Source organism: Eleginops maclovinus, chromosome 12, assembly GCF_036324505.1.
Source record: "Eleginops maclovinus isolate JMC-PN-2008 ecotype Puerto Natales chromosome 12, JC_Emac_rtc_rv5, whole genome shotgun sequence".
Classification (NCBI taxonomy): domain Eukaryota; kingdom Metazoa; phylum Chordata; class Actinopteri; order Perciformes; family Eleginopidae; genus Eleginops; species Eleginops maclovinus.
Window position 1 is genome coordinate 8,752,310 of NC_086360.1, and position 18,858 is coordinate 8,771,167.

Below are 18,858 nucleotides of genomic sequence, written 5' to 3' on the forward strand. Positions count from 1 at the left end.
TAAAAGTGGTCACATTACATTTGAAACCAGCCACAACTGTGCATCTTGTGTGTTGGGTGGGGTCAGGGTCAAGGGCTGTTTTTCAGTCCCAGTCCATCGCCTCGTAGCAGGGATAGTGTTTCTGCTGAGCTGTTGTTGAATTATTTGGTAATGTTGTCAGCACAGCTTACTTCTAAGGTGTAGGCAGAAATCTCACAGACATATGACCGGCAAATTGAATCAAATCTACAGTAATATATTCAGTATGATGATTATTGCAGCAATCAGACTTCAACACAATATATTTTCATATTTTTTTCTCACTTGTGGTCACGTGTATATATTTTTACTTCTGCCCCTTTTCAAATATACAATGATGATTGTGCCAAAAACCGGCTTCTCATCCATGACAAAACAGCAAAACACACAATGGGTGCTTTTAACTAACTAGGTGTATTTATTTGAATGAAAACGCCACATATTATCAGTATGTCGATCAGTAACAACAAAGGCCAGAATGTGCAGAGGCTGCAGGGATGAGTCCGGGTGAGGGAGACAGCAGGTTCAGTCTGCAGTGGAACTTTGACTCTGGACCAGGTGCTCTGAATCTGGAAGCTCCTGTGATGCCTTCAAGGAACAATGAAAAACAGTAACAGGCAAAAGCATACTTTATATCAGAGGTCAGGCAGGTGCCGTGACAATGGCCTTTATTGTGGCTTACTATAATATGAGTTTTTGTGACGTGCTATATTATCAATTATTTTAACGACAACTATTTAAAAACACATTATATTTCTGTGTTTTTGATTGCACAATATACTTTGACTTTTTAATGACCTACTTCTTTATCAATACGATGTCATACTTTACCGTTACCATATAAGGACTTTTTTGTGACATACTATTATTTCTTCATGACATACTATATTATAAATTATTTTTTGAGACGCTATACTGCGATCGTTCAAATATATACTATTTAAAGAAAAATGTGCGACAAACTATTTTATCAAGTATTTTAAGACATACTGTATTGTGGCATTGTTATGACATACTAGGACTAAAAATATGTTTTAGGACTCACTATTTTATGGCTTGTGTAGAATTTCCTGAAACACTTTTTAATCGTCTATGATTTGAACTCTGATATTTTACTATTATACTAAGTTTGTCCCTCCTAGCGCCTCTTACCCTGTCATGAAGACATTATATGTTGACATCACTACATTTTTAAATACCTAAATATAATTCTTGATGATGTGCATGCGTGTGTGTATGCGTGTTTATGTTGGTGTGTGTGTGTGTGTGTGTGTGTGCGTGTGTGTGTGTGTGTGTGTGTGTGTGTGTGTATGGTACTGTCTCAGCAGTGCAGCTCTCCTGAAAGACGCTCACATCTCCCGGTGGAAGGGAGGGTCAGACATCAAGGCTTCTCATTTCCGACACTGCACCAACTGCAACAGTTAAAACTAAAGGGAATAAAACGTGTCAAAACGTATCAACATACAAAAACCATTGAACATTTCAAACTTATCCATAAACTAATAAGGAATTAAAATGTAAAACTTATCAGATACTAAACAGTGAAATACTTAACGCTTATCTTAAAAAATAAGATAAAATGTAAAAGAAAATGTAACTACAAACTATCAAAAGTGCTTTAAACTTATCTAAAAACTACTAAGCAATTACAAATGTGTGTGTGTGTGTGTGTGTGTGTGTGTGTGTGTGTGTGTGTGTGTGTGTGTGTGTGTGTGTGTGTGTGTGTGTGTGTGTGTGTGTGTGTGTGTGTGTGTGTGTGTGTGTGTGCTGTCCCAGCAGTGGCCCTGTCTCCTGCAGGACGCTCACATCTCCCTGCTGTAGGGAGTGTGAGACATCCAGGCCATGATCCTCTCCGACACTGCATCAAAAGCAGCGGGGGAGAGGCCAGGGGGCTCGGACAGGAGGGGCAGGGCCGTGGCACCATCAGGCTGGGGGCCCTCCACAGGCTCCTGGATGGGTCCTGGCTGAACCTTTAGGACACACAGAGAGAGGGTTAGGGTCAGACAGCTGCACCGATACAAAAACATGAAGCAGGTTTGAAACGAAACATCTGGAGGACTCACACTCAGCCGGACCGTCTCCAGCATGGCCTGTGGGGGGATGGAGGTGGAGGGCTGCGGGCTGGGGCTGGGGCTTCCCTCACAGAGTTGTTTCTGTGGGGGCTCCTCAGGGACTCTGCTCGGCTCTCTCTGCCTCTTCCTCTTCCTGAACCCCTGTTAGAGATGAACACACGGAAAAGTGAAGGAGAAGGTCGGACAAGGTCACTCATCGTTCTCTCAGACTGACTATCACTGCCTTCAGTGGTGGAGTGTAGTTAGTACATTTACTAAAGTACTGTACTTCAGTATCATTTGGAGGTCCTTTTACTTTACCTGAGTATTTCTATTATATGCTACTTTATTTATACTCCACTACATTTTAGAAGCCAACATTGAATTTTACTCCACTTCATTTATTCAAAAGCTTTAGATAATTTACAGATTCCGATTATTAGCTAATACTAAATATAAATGAACTAATTAATACATATTGACATATAACTATAGGTTAAAATATCCAACTGAAGCATACAAAGGAAATAAGGAGCTTCAACTTGACTAGCTGTGGTAGACACACTAAAGCATCATAATCCAGTCATTTAATATATATGATTCGGAAATAGGCTATAATCCCCAATAAGTACTTTTACCTTTGGTATCTAACTATATTTTTTTGCCAATACTTTTTTACTCTTACTTAAGTAATATTTTGAATGCAGGACATTTACTTGTAGAGTATTTTAAAAATTGGGTATTTCTACTTTTACTTAATAATAAGAACTGTGTACTATTTCCACCATTGACTCTCTGACTCCTGTCTTCGGAGGAACTGAATAAATAATTTCATCCAAAATGGTAAAACGGGAAAGTTTCTCTTTAAGTGTAAGAATGCTCTGCTGGTGCATGCACTTGAGATGTAATTATTGTACACAATGTTTAAAAGAAAATATACTTGAAATAACACAAACATGGAATTGAAAGAAACAGATTTCCCACTTCCACTCCACACTTCTCTTCACACTTCTCTTCACACAACCAATCGCACCGCTCTCTCAGCTTGCAGCGACACACATTTACAGATTACTTAGCTCGTACCGAGGCGGAACCAAAACGCAAAGAAGGCTAAGTCTTCATTCAGGCGATGTTTGCAGACCTGCAGGAGCAAAAACATCAGTGGGTCAGCTTCCTGTAGAACAAACGGCCAGGGAAACTGAAGACAGGGCCGCTTCCAGGGGGGATTGGGGGACACACGCCAATAGGAGGTGTTACAGGCAAATCTGTGCTGACTGAGGTGTCCACAGAGACTTCACAGGTTTGGACGTCCTGCAGGAGCTGTAGGCCTTGGTGTTCTCCCAGGATGGGACATAATCTGCCTCCCCCCATGTCCCCAGCGGGGGGGGGGGCTTCATACTTTCAGATCAGCTGAGGTTCATTTAGTGGATGGGAGTTGGCGGCATTGCTTTTTGTCGACTTTCTCTTCTCAAATATCTTCACTGACTTCCAGATTCATTGCAAATACACCGTTTACGTAGAAATGAAAGGGATCCTTTAATTTTTTTCTTTAATCCCTAACAGCTAATTATCCAAAGGTCTGAGATGCGCGGGCATTTGATATTCTAATTTTCCTCGTCATACTGCCAGAAAATCTGTGTTTCTTAATCAAAACAGCCCATTTGCCATGTAAGATAACTATGCCACTAAACCGTTTCCGAGTTGATTTCTCTTTTTGAAAGATTTTGAGACAATGAGCGTGTCTAAGTTAAGTAATTGACGATTTATAATGATTGTAATGTTTTTCTAATGATCATAATCTTTGTCTGTGTCTTTTGTACGTAAGCGTTGCTGTTTAATTATATTGCTCTGTTTCACATTTACTAAAACACTAGTCAGGTGTTCTTTAGAAAGACACTTCCTGTTTTGTTTGTTAACTTAGGAAGAAAGGTGCATGTTATCAAACTTTCACAATCTAGCAAACTGTTTTGTATATGTGGATATTATAATATGAAGCCTGAATAAATTCACAGATGGTAAAAGTTAGAGAAATATTCAATGATCTGGTATCAAAGCAATACAACCTAAAGATAATATAGAATTAATATTTCTAAAAATAAACCACACCAACCCTTATTTAACAGGATGTCCATGTTTCAGGTGTAAAAGTGTAGCCTACCTGGCGGGTGCTGCTGCTCTGTGAGCTGCTGGGCTCGCTCCTCCAGTAGTTGTGGTCGCGGAGATGAGACGACAGCTCAGACATCTGCAATGATTAACACGAAGTTTTGGAATGGACTATACTTATTTCAAGACAAATATATATCTAACTTAAACTGAATTCAATATAATTAATTGAACCTGCTGATATTGAGGTCCCTGATGATTATATCAGTTATTTTGTACTCTTTATATTAATGTAAGTTTTCTTTATTTCTTAAATTATCTGCAATGTCAATTTTACCTTGAAAACACAAAACACAAAACATATTTAAATATTGATCTCAAAATCATCAAATAATCCTTGAATATGGACTACATATCAATAAATGTCAGGTTACACTTCTACATAAATTCACTATAAGTAACTTATTATGTTGCAATATGCAAAATCGTGTAACTGAAAGACTTAAAGTATAACACTCGAACTAAATGTTTCAGAAGTATTGCAGGATGTGAAATTGTTACGTCTGTCCTCGTATGTTGGTTATTTCCAGCAACAACTTTACTGTAATGAAATATTTTTTAATATTTCCCAACATTTGACTGCACTAGCTCGACTAATCCAGTCAGTTCATGGATTTGTGGTGGTTAGACGGCTTAAATCGTCGAAAAAGAGGGCCAGAAAATAAAATTCGTTAAATTATCACATTTTCCTCGATAACTTTTTAATAAAGTTGAACTGGGTTAAGGTTGGCTCCTTTTTTCAGTGATACCTTGTATAGTTTTGCAGAAATCGTCGAGTAACAGCTTTCTCCTCCAAATTCAGAGTGAAATGGTGATTTTGGAACGAGCTTCTTAAATGTATACTGTACGTAGCTTAGCAACTTGCGTCATGCGTCAACGTAACGTGACTGATTGGACACATTAAGTATTGATATTTCTATTCATTCATTCGCAAGAAAAAATAATAATTTCATGCTCGTTTTAAAACATTGATTTATTGTACAGACCCAATGTATGCACCTGTTTTTGGATAGACATTGCTATAGACTGCAAGGGGGGTGCAATTCCGACATCCCCGTATTACGACAATTTATTTCTAATTAAGCTTCACACCTGAGAGAAAGTAGTCCCCCCGGTCTGATAAACCCTATATCAATAGTTCATTGAACACATTTCATTTAAACAGTGTATGACCTTTCAAACTGACTGAACGAGTTACATGAGTTTGAATACTGCTGGAACAGAATCACAGCGATTTTGTTGCATATAAACAACACGCAACATTATGATATTGTAGAGTGAGTGAAAAGTGTAAACAAAGGTCAAAAGGGGATTTGTGAGGATGGACTTTTTCATCAGGATAACGTAGTTCCAATAAAACTTGCAGAGAGAGAAGTGAGGATATTTCAATTTATTTTATGTGTGAGTTTAAAAGTGTGGGTTCAAAGTTCATTCTTGACTTTATAAACAGCACATAGAATAGTCTCAGCTCAAAATCCAATTAGAAACTTTTCTGGACAGAGTATGCGAATTCACAATCATTTTAATTGTAAAGAATGTAATGGTGCTGCTTCTCAAGCAATAATGATTTTCTTTTTTTTCCAGTACAGTTAATAACTGTTGCGTTTTTTTGAAGATGTTGTGATTTCACATGCCCACTAGAGGGGGTTAGCTGAGTGTGTTGACTTTTATTTTTTATTCATTTTATACATATTTTAACATTGTTGCAGAAACCCAGAGATTGAGAAAAAATTCAACTTCAACTATGTACTGTTGTAGCATATAATAATACACCTTAAAACATTGAATACTCTGATTAAACGCCAATTACTCTGTGCAAGGCATGGATTTATACAGAAACCTGCTGCTAACCGGCGGCGTACATCTGAAAAACTTTACGGTCGCCTGTGAATGACGAGAGAGCGTCGCATCGTTGCATAATTCGGCAAGATGGCCGCATCCATGAGACTCCTGTTTAGGAGGGTGATCCGTCTTTCCCACAGAAATGTTAATGTCACTGCTGCTGGAGCTTCAGGTCGGTCCGGTTGCTGCTGGGAGCCGCCGACCTGTCGGTGTTTTAGCGATGCCGCCGGAGACAGAAATACGCACTTTGGTTTTGAAACGGTGCCGGAGACAGAGAAGGCAAAGAGAGGTGAGGTGTCTTTCTGTATAACTAACTTCATTCAAACATGTCGCTACTTATAGCTCGTTGACTCTCTGTAAATGTACACACCGCCAGAGAAATTATTTAAGATGTATTGGGGATCTTAACGATGTGTTAGATAATCCGGCTTATAATAAATCCATGAAAAGGCATTTATGTCAATTCAACCTCTTTGGTGTATTCAAGGTGGTACGGTGATGCAGGTTTTGGTATAATGTTTTACATCATATGCTCCATCGCCTCTCTGTAAACTGGACTTAACATGCACTCCTTCACACTTAACATTGTACATTTACACTATATTATTATTATTGCCTTTTTATACATTTGTATATTTCATTTTCATTCTTATTCATTCATTTTTATTTTTACTTTATTTTTTAGTTGCTTCTCTTTGTATTTCGCTGCTACAACGCAAAGTTTTCCCAGTTTGGGATAAATAAAGTACTTCTGATTCTGATATTGTACCTGCAGTGTTGTTTCTATTTGAAGCTAAGAGAAATAATGGGCTCTAAGGGAAATAATGGGCTGATTTAGCACTGAGCATATTATTTATATCTGTTGCTAACTTGTTATTCTCAGTCAATATTTTCCAAACGTTATAGTAATAATCACGCAAAAACACTTCCAATTTTAGACGTTCTGTTTTTCTATTTACACACACACACACACACACACACACACACACACACACACACACACACACACACACACACACACACACACACGTTTTAATACAAATAGATGCACACATTTATGCATTAAGGAGAAAGAGTAAGGAGTCTGCCAGGCTGTCTGGCACCAGGGAGCATTTGGGTTCTGCAACTTAACAGTCCACATTCTGTATTTTTAGTCCGAACGGGGCATGAACAGACCCTTCGGTTCCCCGGCCAAGTCCCTTCAGACTGAGCAACTGCTGCAATTTCTAATAGATACCTTGTCAAAAGTTTAAAATAAAAACTAATATATCTTACCTTTTATTTACCTAGGCAAGTCATTGAAAACAAAATATAATTTACATGTCAATAGCTTGACAACATTGCAGAGTACCGAAACGGATGTTACAAAACAAACACAACACTTGGTTCATATACGTATATTGACTGTATCTCTTCAGATTTACAACATTTAAAACATTCTCCTGGATCACAAGCGAAAAACAAAACATGTAAGGTATTTTCTTAGATAGAATATGTAAGTGAGAAATATGCTCTTCTTTTGCGTTTTCAGTGTATAAGGTGTTTGAGAATGTGGCGCAGAAGTATGACACCATGAACGATGCCATGAGTCTGGGGGTTCATCGACTGTGGAAAGACATGCTGCTGCACGTCATGCACCCACAGCCCGGGGTGCGACTCCTGGACGTGGCAGGTGGAACAGGTAAGGCAACTTTGGTGTATTTTACTACACACCATCAAACTGAAACCCTACCTCACTGATGTCACACTTATTTTTTTAAATTTGTGATTACTCTTCTTGCAGGTGACATAGCTTTCCGTTTTCTGGAGTACATTCGTTTTCAGCAAGAGAGGCAGAAGCGGCGGGCGGCGCGGTCCATGCAGACACCATCGTGGCAGGACATTTCCAACAACTACTCGACAGAAGACGAGGACGTGCCCCAGGAATCCAGAGCTGTGGTCTGTGACATCAACAAGGAGATGCTAAGAGTAGGAAAGCAGAAAGCTGATGGTCTGGGCATCAGTGCTGGTGAGCGTTTCTCTTTGTTTCAGTTATAAAACTTAAAATATGTATCATTAATATGGTTTAATGAGGCAGAATACTTTTTTTTGTAAATCTTTTTGGTTAGAAATGTCTTAATCAGGCAGCCATAAACAAGAGCCCTAGCTATCATTCAGTTCTTTTGTTGGTGCCTTTAGTTGTCAGTTAAATTTGCTGTATAAAATATAAAAACAATTCATATCTGTTGCATTTAAGCAGTATACTGACATTAGCAGTAAAACAGAATTTATAACAGTTTAAAATCAGTTTATTTATTGCAGGTTATATTATTTTATTCAAGAATGTTACCTAATGTCTACAGCTGGGACTGGATGTCTCAGATAATATTATGCATGAAATCTAAATATAATCCAAACACTCCTTAATTGTTTGAGAGTTCTGCTCGACCATGCATGATCACAACGGAGTACATAATAATAATTTTTCCACCTTGGATTCGGAGTTGAGTGCAAGGTTTGATGAACTGTGTGTGTGCGGCAGGTCTGTCCTGGGTGGTGGGGGATGCAGAGGAGCTGCCCTTTGATGATGACCAGTTTGATATTTACACCATCGCCTTTGGGATTCGAAACGTCACCCATATAGATCAGGTAACTGACTGCACTATCACTACAGATTCTATATGTATAAAATCCATCACAACTATAGTGAAATGGCTTTGAATGGTTTCAAATCTAATAATAGTCAATTTACTAAGAAATGTAACTTTGAAAAATGGAAAGTCTTGAGAACTGCAAAGCTGTTACTAACCGATATCTTTGCTCAATAAATGACTTGAATTTTTCATTAATGGAACAGTTTTTAAAGAGACCCTGTTCTGCTTTTGGGATTTCCCTTACCTGTAGAGAGTGATATAGGTGTAAGTGCATGTAAATGGTTTGCAGCAGCTAAAACCCAAAGTTCCTTCCAGAGGGAGTTCTCTCTGAACCTGAAAAGAAGCATTAAAGGAACCCTTTTAGCATGTCAGCACTAATTCTTTTCTCGTTCTAAGGCTCTGCAGGAGGCTCTGCGCGTCCTCAAGCCCGGTGGCAGGTTTATGTGTTTAGAGTTCAGCAAAGTGACAAATCCTGTGCTAGCAAGGTGAGGAGCAGTGTGCTCTAATGAATTGTGACTTACTGTGAATATGAACCAACCGTATGAATCTGAGAGAGTCTCTGTTGATTCCTCACTGCCTTCACAGATCCAGCAATACATTTTAACAGCTGTTTTTTTCTGTCTGAGGTTTTTGTGTTTCCAGAGTAAAGTTCCCAGTCTCACCACATTCAAGGAGCAGTTGTTTTTCTTTAAGTAACATATATGCTGCCTAAATTAAGACAGGTCCCATAAATGCTAGGCTATACTGAGCAAATTGTAATCTGAGTAGATTTTGTGTCCTTCCATAATCATGTGGGAGTTGGATGAACAACGCCCTCTTGTGGTTTTGTACCTAAAAGCACTTCAGCTTGTTAAATGTGACCTGGCTGCAAAGTACTAAAGAGCAAGGAGAGTCAATAAAGGGGTCCAGTTTTCAGTTTAACATTCTTCCAAGAACAGAGGAATAGTTTGAGTAAAATGACCTTATTTTAAGATCTGTTTGAATAACCTGGACACTCTTTGTTGTGCCATGGCCAGAGATGGAAAAAGTACTCAGATCTAATTAGAAATACCAGTGTCCATTTCAGAATAATATATATGATATCTTTTGATTATAATTATTGATCATTAAAGTGTTATCAAAGCTGGTAAAGGTGCAGCTAGTTTGAATGACTTTGTATACTGCAGGGTAGATTGTGAATTTACTCCAGGTGGAACTAAAGACTTAATTAAGTGTTGATTATATTTCATATCTTTAATCCAAATCTGTAAAGTAACTAAAGGTATTAAATAAATGTGGTGGAGTAAAAGTACAGGATTTACCTCAGAATTGTAGTATGGTAGAAGTACAAAGTAGCATAAAATGTAAATACTCAATTAAACTACAAATACCTCAAAATTGTACTTAAGTACAGTACTTGAGTGAACGTAGTTACTCTACACGACTGTCCATGGCTCATGGTAAACTACCTGTGATATAGAGGCTTAATGATGTTGCCAGTCTTTGAGGTTATTATGTAATGCCTTAAAATATTACAGGTACAAAAATGTATAAATGTACTGGGTTTTTTTCCACTCTAGATGTTTAAATTGGTGAAAAATACGTATTCTTAAAAAACTTTTACCGGGTAAGAACTCATCACAAACAAATGCTCAGTTAAAATCCCATGTGAGAAGGATTTTGAAAAATGGGTGGATTTTCAGCAGGTTTCAGCTCCCCTGGTAACTTTAAACCTGTTCGTGTTTCCAGGCTTTATGATGCGTACAGTTTCCAGATGATCCCAGTTTTGGGAGAGGTGATAGCTGGAGACTGGAAGTCTTACCAGTATCTGGTAGAAAGCATCCGCAAGTTCCCGGACCAGGTAAGAAAAATATATTTTCCTTTTGTCTACTCTTTTCTACCATTGCTACTCTACAATCTGATTGGATTCAACCCCAGTTGGGGGTGTTTAATAAAAAATGCCATCACTTTTTGATTTTAATGAGCTAATTTAGGATATTTGCGGGAATCCTGAAGTTAAATGTAATACCTTTTCAATATTTTAAAGACCTTTAAGTACATTTTAAGTTCGGAAAGAAATCTTAGTCATAGAAATGTTTTAAAAAACGAACTGAATATCTGAGTCACTGTTTCCTTAATTTAAGTTCATGTTTTTTCCAGCTGTTTGCACTGTAAGTTTGTGTATTCACTGTCATTCCCTTTTCTTCTCTCCTGAAGGAGGAGTTTAAAGGTATGATTGAGGACGCAGGTTTCTACTCTGTGAAGTACTACAACCTCACCGGTGGAGTCGTGGCTCTTCACTCCGGTTTCAAGCTGTGAGATGCACTCCTCTGTAAATCAAAAGCAAAAAGACTGGCTCTGTGTTTCACACTTTTCTGTGTGTATGCTAAACTGTGTATAGATTTCTTGGACATTAACTCCAGATCCTGAAGCACCAGAGCTCCTCTGTGCAGCAATGACTGCACAGTGACAGAGAAACATGTCAGTGGACATGTCTATTTTCCTGCTGATGGTCTTGGTTCAGCAACGCTTGGACTGTACTAAATACCTTTGTTGGTAAAGAATGCTGCATTGATAACCTAAATGTCACTTTATTTGTGGTATCGGTGTTAAGACTACTAGCAAGTGAGTTAATCTGCAGCTTGTTACGAATATTTTTCTGTAACATTTACATTTTGGCAACAAATAAAAAATGTTTTAAAAAGATCTCAGTATCTGAATGGGTTATCTCAAAGCAAAGTATTTTTCTGATATTAAACAATGTCAACATCTCAATGTGAAATGCAGGTAATGGAGGAGTTACTTGAAGAATTTGACTTTTTGGTGAGACAAGATAGAATTGAAAAATATAATTGTCGTTACCTGTATTAATGGCACCTTTTTGAACTCGTTATCAGTATAAAAGACACCTGTCCACAACCTCAAACAGTCATACTCCAAACTCCACTATGGCCAAGACCAAAGAGCTGTCAAAGGAGACCAGAGACAAAATTGTAGACCTGCACCAGGCTGGGAAAACAGAATCTGCAATAGGTAAGCAGCTTGGTGTGAAGAAATCAACTGTGGGAGCAATTATTAGAAACTGGAAGACATACAAGACCACTGCTAATCTCCCTCGATCTGTGGCTCCACGCAAGATCTCACCCTGTGGGGTCAAAATGATCACAAGAACGGTGAGCAAAAATCCCAGAACCACACGGGGGGACCTAGTGAATGACCTGCAGAGAGCTGGACCAAAGTAACAGAGGCTATCATCAGTAACACACTACGCCGCCAGGGACTTAAATCCTGCAGTTCCAGACGTGTCCCCCTGCTTAAGCCAGTACATGTCCAGGCCCGTCTGAAGTTTGCTAGAGGGCATTTGGATGATCCAGAAGAGGATTGGGAGAATGTCATATGGTCAGATGAAACCAAAATAGAACTTTTTGGTAAAAACTCAACTCGTCGTGTTTGGAGGAGAAAGAATGCAGAGTTGCATCCAAAGAACACCATACCTACTGTGAAGCATGGGGGTGGAAACATCATGCTTTGGGGCTGTTTTTCTGCAAAGGGACCAGGACGACTGATCCGTGTAAAGGAAAGAATGAATGGGGCCATGTATCGTGAGATTTTGAGTGAAAACCTCCTTCCATCAGCAAGGGCACTGAAGATGAAGCGTGGCTGGGTCTTTCAGCATGACAATGATCCCAAACACACCGCCAGGGCAACAAAGGAGTGGCTTCGTAAGAAGCATTTCAAGGTCCTGGAGTGGCCTAGCCAGTCTCCAGATCTCAACCCCATAGAAAATCTTTGGAGGGAGTTGAAAGTCCGTGTTGCCCAGCGACAGCCCCAAAACATCACTGCTTTAGAGGAGATCTGCATGGAGGAATGGGCCATAATACCAGCAACAGTGTGTGAAAACCTTGTGAAGACTTACAGAAAACGTTTGATCTCTGTCATTGACAACAAAGGTATATAACAAAGTATTGAGATGAACTCTGATTGTGATTATCACGTATATACAGTACTCAAAGTATTCAAATTTAATATTCAATGCTTTTTCTATGCTATATGAAAGTAAGATACCAGGATACATGTTATAGTTGAATATGTCACAAATATAAAAAAAGAAGTAAGTAGTACTCATTCTGCAGATTGGTCCATTTCAGAATAATATATCTGATATGTTCTGATTATAATTATTGATGCATTAAAATGTTTCCAAAGCTGGTAAAGGTGCAACTAGTTTGAATGACTTTGTATACTGCAAGGTAGATTGTGGATTTACTCTAGGTGGAGCTAAAGTCTGATTTAAGGGTTGATTATATTTCACATCATTAACCCAAATCTGAAAAGTAATTAAAGATATTGTGGAGTAAAAATACATGATTTACCTCTGAATTGTAGTATGGTAGACGTACAAAGTAACACAACATTGAAATACTCAAGTAAAGTACCTTAAAATTGTACTTAAGCACAGTACTTGAGTAAATGTACTTAGTTACTTTACACCACCGTGTGGGACAAACAAATCATTTCTGATGTTGCTTTTTGCATAGTTTCGATGTACTATACTATGTTGTTTATTCTGATATTTTGGACACACTTCACAGTGCTATTTAGTTGTTTAGCATAATTTGGACATACTATACCTTGTTTATTTTTTAGCACAATTTGGACATACAGTGGGGCAAAAAAGTATTTAGTCAGCCACCAATTGTGCAAGTTCTCCCATTTAAAAAGATGAGAGAGGCCTGTAATTTTCACCATAGGTATACCTCAACTATGAGAGACAAAATGAGGAAATAAAATCCAGGAAATCACATTGTAGGATTTTTAATGAATTAATTGGTAAATTCCTCGGTAAAATAAGTATTTGGTCACCTACAAACAAGCAAGATTTCTGGCTCTCACAGACCTGTAACTTCTTCTTTAAGAGGCTCCTCTGTCCTCCACTCGTTACCTGTATTAATGGCACCTTTTTGAACTCGTTATCAGTATAAAAGACACCTGTCCACAACCTCAAACAGTCATACTCCAAACTCCACTATGGCCAAGACCAAAGAGCTGTCAAAGGAGACCAGACAAAATTGTAGACCTGCACCAGGCTGGGAAAACTGAATCTGCAATAGGTAAGCAGCTTGGTGTGAAGAAATCAACTGTGGGAGCAATTATTAGAAAATGGAAGACATACAAGACCACTGCTTATCTCCCTCGATCTGGGGCTCCACGCAAGATCTCACCCCGTGGGGTCAATGATCACAAGAACGGTGAGCAAAAATCCCAGAACCACACGGGGGGACCTAGTGAATGACCTGCAGAGAGCTGGGACCAAAGTAACAGAGGCTACCATCAGTAACACACTACGCCGCCAGGGACTTAAATCCTGCAGTTCCAGACGTGTCCCCCTGCTTAAGCCAGTACGTGTCCAGGCCCGTCTGAAGTTTGCTAGAGGGCATTTGGATGATCCAGAAGAGGATTGGGAGAATGTCATATGGTCAGATGAAACCAAAATAGAACTTTTTGGTAAAAACTCAACTCGTCGTGTTTGGAGGAGAAAGAATGCAGAGTTGCATCCAAAGAACACCATACCTACTGTGAAGCATGGGGGTGGAAACATCATGCTTTGGGGCTGTTTTTCTGCAAAGGGACCAGGACGACTGATCCGTGTAAATGAAAGAATGAATGGGGCCATGTATCGTGAGATTTTGAGTGAAAACCTCCTTCCATCAGCAAGGGCACTGAAGATGAAGCGTGGCTGGGTCTTTCAGCATGACAATGATCCCAAAACACACCGCCAGGGCAACGAAGGAGTGGCTTCGTAAGAAGCATTTCAAGGTCCTGGAGTGGCCTAGCCAGTCTCCAGATCTCAACCCCATAGAAAATCTTTAGAGGGAGTTGAAAGTCTGTGTTGCCCAGCGACAGCCCCAAAACATCACTGCTTTAGAGGAGATCTGCATGGAGGAATGGGCCAAAATATCAGCAACAGTGTGTGAAAACCTTGTGAAGACTTACAGAAAACGTTTGACCTCTGTCATTGCCAACAAAGGGTATATAACAAAGTATTGAGATGAACTTTTGTTATTGAACAAATACTTATTTTCCACAATAATTTGAAAATAAATTCTTTAAAAATCCTACAATGTGATTTCTGGATTTCTTTTTCTCATTCTGTCTCTCATAGTTGAGGTATACCTATGATAAAAATTACAGGCCTCTCTCATCTTTTTAAATGGGAAAACTTGCACAATTGGTGGCTGACTAAATACTTTTTTGCCCCACTGTACCATACTAGGGTATATTTGGGGATATTTCTGATATTTTTCGACATAGTATACCATGTTTTCTGTTCTTATATTTTCCACATACAGTACTTTACTATGTAGTTTTCGCTGATACTTTTGACATACTATATAATGAAGTTTTCTTTCATATTTTTTAAATATTAATACTTATGTTTTTTTCTTATGTTTGACATTCTATACTATGTTTTTTTTGTGTGCATATTTTCAACATACTATATTGTGTAGTTTTTTTTTCTGGTATTTTCAATGTACTAGGCTTAGGCTCTGACTGGATCTCAAAGCTACACAAGGAAAATAATTTCTTCTTATGATAAAACAATGTCAAAATCTCAATGTGAAATGCAGAAAATGGAAAAAAGGACACCACAACATGATTTACTTGAATAAAACTGTATATTTTACAGATCTTTGTACACTTTAATTACAAAACTGTATGGTACTAAAGTTTTAAAATCAGTTTTTTGGTCAGAGAAGATTTAATCGTCTTGTGTGCAATTACCATGTATATACAAAGTCTCATGTTAGTGATTTTTCTCAAAATAAAAAGCAACCAAATAACTCAAACGTTCATACACTCTGAACATAAGACATGGCTTAAAGATAAATATATTAGTAAATAAATATTCAGAGAACATATTTCCATTTATGAAATGTGTTTGCTATACAGGTACAGAAATATACAGAGATTGATTTCTAGCCTTTTTTCTTTAAAACATTTGTAATGGTAGTGACAGAGAATAATTATATTCTTAAAAAATTAAAAAATATTAATTTTTGTACACATTTTAAGTGCTAGAAACAATAACAAAAAAATTAAATAGTGACTCAAGTACCCAAATGTTATATTTGCAGTAGGTACATATCTCTATGCAAAAGGCAAGATTAGATTCTCACTTGATTACAGCACTGGGTTAACTTATAAATAGGGTTATTTCAGAAAGTCTTCCTCTGTGTAGAGAATGTGTATATTTCATAGAAACAGTATAAAAACAGTCTGCAGGACAAACAGAAAGGCATGAATGACAAGCATTGATATCGCAGGTATGTATTATGCATGGCACGATATGATTCAAACAGATACACTGTGGTATTTATAACTGCATTGTTTTAAAAAAAAAAAGTCACAGTAAAATAAGGAACCCTTATGAAAAATGAGTCTTTTCCAGCTGCTTTCCTTTGGCCTTTTGATACATACTACATATTTGTAGAGCATGTCTCATTTAGGAAATTGGGTAAGTGACAGCAAAAATACACTTTTATGGGCTTCCAAACAAAAAGTAAGAGTGCAACACTCTGCTTCTGAAAAACACCTACTGACCCCGAGACACTGCCACTCTAGACAAGTCAAAGCGGTGCAGTGTCTTTTAGATATTGCTACAAATAGCTTCCCAGCATAAGGCTTTCATGTTGCTCTGGCACATTTCATACAGGTAGGCCACTACTGGACAGAAATGCAATGCATAAAACAAATTCTGTATTAATATTGAATAGACACCAGTGTCAGCCTTGCATTCACATTTCTATGCATTTTTCTGTAATATATAGCTTCTTCTCCTCAGAGAAATGTGTGGGTCACCGACACTTAAAAATGGACCCATTTCCCTGCTTTTGACAAAAGTAAAAGAAAATAAAACAATCAAGTCTTTCTGTTTTGGTATAGCTATGTCCGTACAGCCTATCTGAGCTGGTGGTTGAAGCTTTATAGGCAGTCAGTGTTTATGTGTGCACCTATACATGTAGATGTTTGTGAATCAATTTTTTGTGGAGAAAAAAAAAGTCAAGATTCCTAGAATTTTGCAGAAAACCAATTTTTTTTTAGAAACTAAAATCTCTTAAGAAATGGGCCCCGATTACTTAATTACCCTTGATGGCAGCAGATAGAAACCAAACCAACCTACTTCGAGTTTCAGTCCATCTATATATGTAGTTCCACTTTGTCACTCAGGAATGAACTTGACACACTGTCTAGACAGGCCATTTCAGTAGAAATCCACACAATCGAAGATGATAACATTCAGTGCTCAGAGAGCAAGGTTACAACAAGGCAGCTGAGGGTTTAAATGATTGACTGACAGATTCGGTACCAAATACATACTTCAGACTGAGTCCCGTCTCACCGGGCTCTAAGTTCATATACCCAGACCTCCCTCAGTTGTTGGCGTACTGTTCCCCAAAGCAGTTGGGCTCGCAGAGAGCTGAGGGTGAAACAAAGCCCTGGTCTCCTCCTCCTGAGGATACGACTGACCTCTAAATTGTCCTGAGGTAAAATACCCCTCCCTGGGCTCATGTTGCCCTGCTGTCCGCCCCTCTGCCGCCACTGGGACATTAATGGGCAATAAATTGCTCTGGGTCTCTGCCCCTGCGCCTAATTCACAATCTGTGTCTTCAGGAATTATGGGTATTCTCTGGTTGAGTTCGCAGCAGCCCTGCCCGGAGCAGGCTTCCGAATCTGCATACTGCACATTAACAGTGTAGTCCTCGGCGTAGCGCCCCGTGGCCCTGTGCACCTTCATCTCTTTGTAGAAGCAGCAAGGCAGCCCTTCGTAGCTCACCTGCTCCGAGGAAGGGCACATGTGCTCGGGGGTAAAGTAGTTCTTGGAGGTGGCGCTGTGAAAGTCTATCCCCCTGTGAAAGCGTCCTGAGGCCAGAGGCCCAGCTTGGTCCATGTCCTGCCCTTTGCACTCCACATTGGGAGGGGGCACCTCGAAGCAGCAGCTACAGGGTGCAGCCCCGAGCTCCCCCGACTCCTCCTGTGCCCCCTTCCCCCTGTCTGCTCTGGGAGCCTCTAGAGCCCCGGCTGAGGTAGTGCTAGTGTTGCTGTTCTCCCTGGGTTCCAGTGATGAGTGACTGCTGTAGTTGGGCTCCAAACTGCAGTTGGAGAGGTGGTCCCCCGAGTTATATCCAGAAGCTCCGGGAGGGAGCTGCAGGCAGTCGTGTCCCAAGGGAACAGGGGACGATGAATCCTCAGCAGGAGCTGTGGCGCACACCACAGCCCCCGCTTCCCCCACAGATCCCCTACACGGACTCTTACTCCGATACACGTAAGGATCGTAGTCGCTGCTCAACGAGCTGCGGAAAGTCGAGCAGCTACCGTACACCCCCTGGTTGCTGACCTCCGTACAGTCCAACATGGAGTCGCTGGAGGAACAGTGGCACTGCCCCGAGCTGCTGCTGCTGCTGTCGCTGCCAGGGCAGTCGGCAAGGTAACCACTGCACACTGAGCGGTGACCGTGGTAACAGCTCAGGCCAGAAGTGCTGCTAGTATCACCAATTCTTGAAGAAGAGGCTGGTGCCATGTGTACCACAGTGGGGTATAACAGCCCCTGCTGAAAGGCCCTGCTGTGGTGGCCCTTATGGGCCCCGACTCCTCCACCAAGTTGCCCTGCCATAGCAGGCCCCTGGCCCCCCTCGGGCTGTTGGGGAAAAGTCAAGCCCTGAAAATAGTAGTGCTGGTACATAGTCTCGTACTGCGAGAAGCACGCTGCTCTGGAAAAATTTCGACCATGGAACTTTGGTCGTTTGAAAGCACCGTGATGCGGCTGTGCTGGGTATGCGGGGGGTCCGCGGTGCTCTAGTCCACAGTGGTGTGGGTTGACTGAGTGGTCTAGATGGAGGGTGGGGTGGTAGCTCCGGAGAAACGCGGATGTTGATTGGGGTGGGTACAGACCCTGAGGATCTTGGTGCTGGTCCACAGTGAGCATGGTGATGGGGTTCCCGTGGGGGTCCATGCTGGTTCTGGTTGGGTAGGCTGTCACCTGGCCGGCGCGGTGCACCCTGCCGGGGTAGTGGACCGGTAGAACCACCCGCTGCCGGCTGTGCACTGGGTTGCCGGGGTCCATGCATGCTGGTCCTGGATTCCCCTTCTTTTGCTCTGAAAAACCCCAACAT

General features: G+C 40.1%; 2 protein-coding genes across 3 annotated transcripts in view; one reads left to right on the forward strand and one right to left on the reverse strand.

Annotated features, from left to right (window-relative positions):
• The first annotated feature begins 6,144 nt into the window (after window positions 1-6,144).
• Window positions 6,145-11,389, forward strand: coq5 (coenzyme Q5, methyltransferase). Its single transcript, XM_063896466.1, has 7 exons — window positions 6,145-6,363; window positions 7,606-7,755; window positions 7,858-8,082; window positions 8,596-8,702; window positions 9,104-9,192; window positions 10,436-10,547; window positions 10,904-11,389. The coding sequence occupies exons 1-7, from the start codon at window positions 6,162-6,164 to the stop codon at window positions 11,003-11,005; spliced, it is 987 nt and encodes a 328-aa protein (XP_063752536.1). The 5' UTR covers window positions 6,145-6,161; the 3' UTR covers window positions 11,006-11,389.
• Window positions 11,390-15,344: 3,955 nt separating this feature from the next.
• znrf3 (zinc and ring finger 3) overlaps window positions 15,345-18,858 on the reverse strand; it is a 63,226-nt gene continuing 59,712 nt past the window's right edge. For both annotated transcript variants that reach the window (XM_063896279.1, XM_063896278.1), the window contains exon 8: window positions 15,345-18,841. In XM_063896279.1, coding sequence (XP_063752349.1) covers window positions 17,100-18,841 — 1,742 coding nt within the window. In that variant the 3' untranslated portion in view covers window positions 15,345-17,099. The remainder of the gene's footprint in view (window positions 18,842-18,858) is intronic.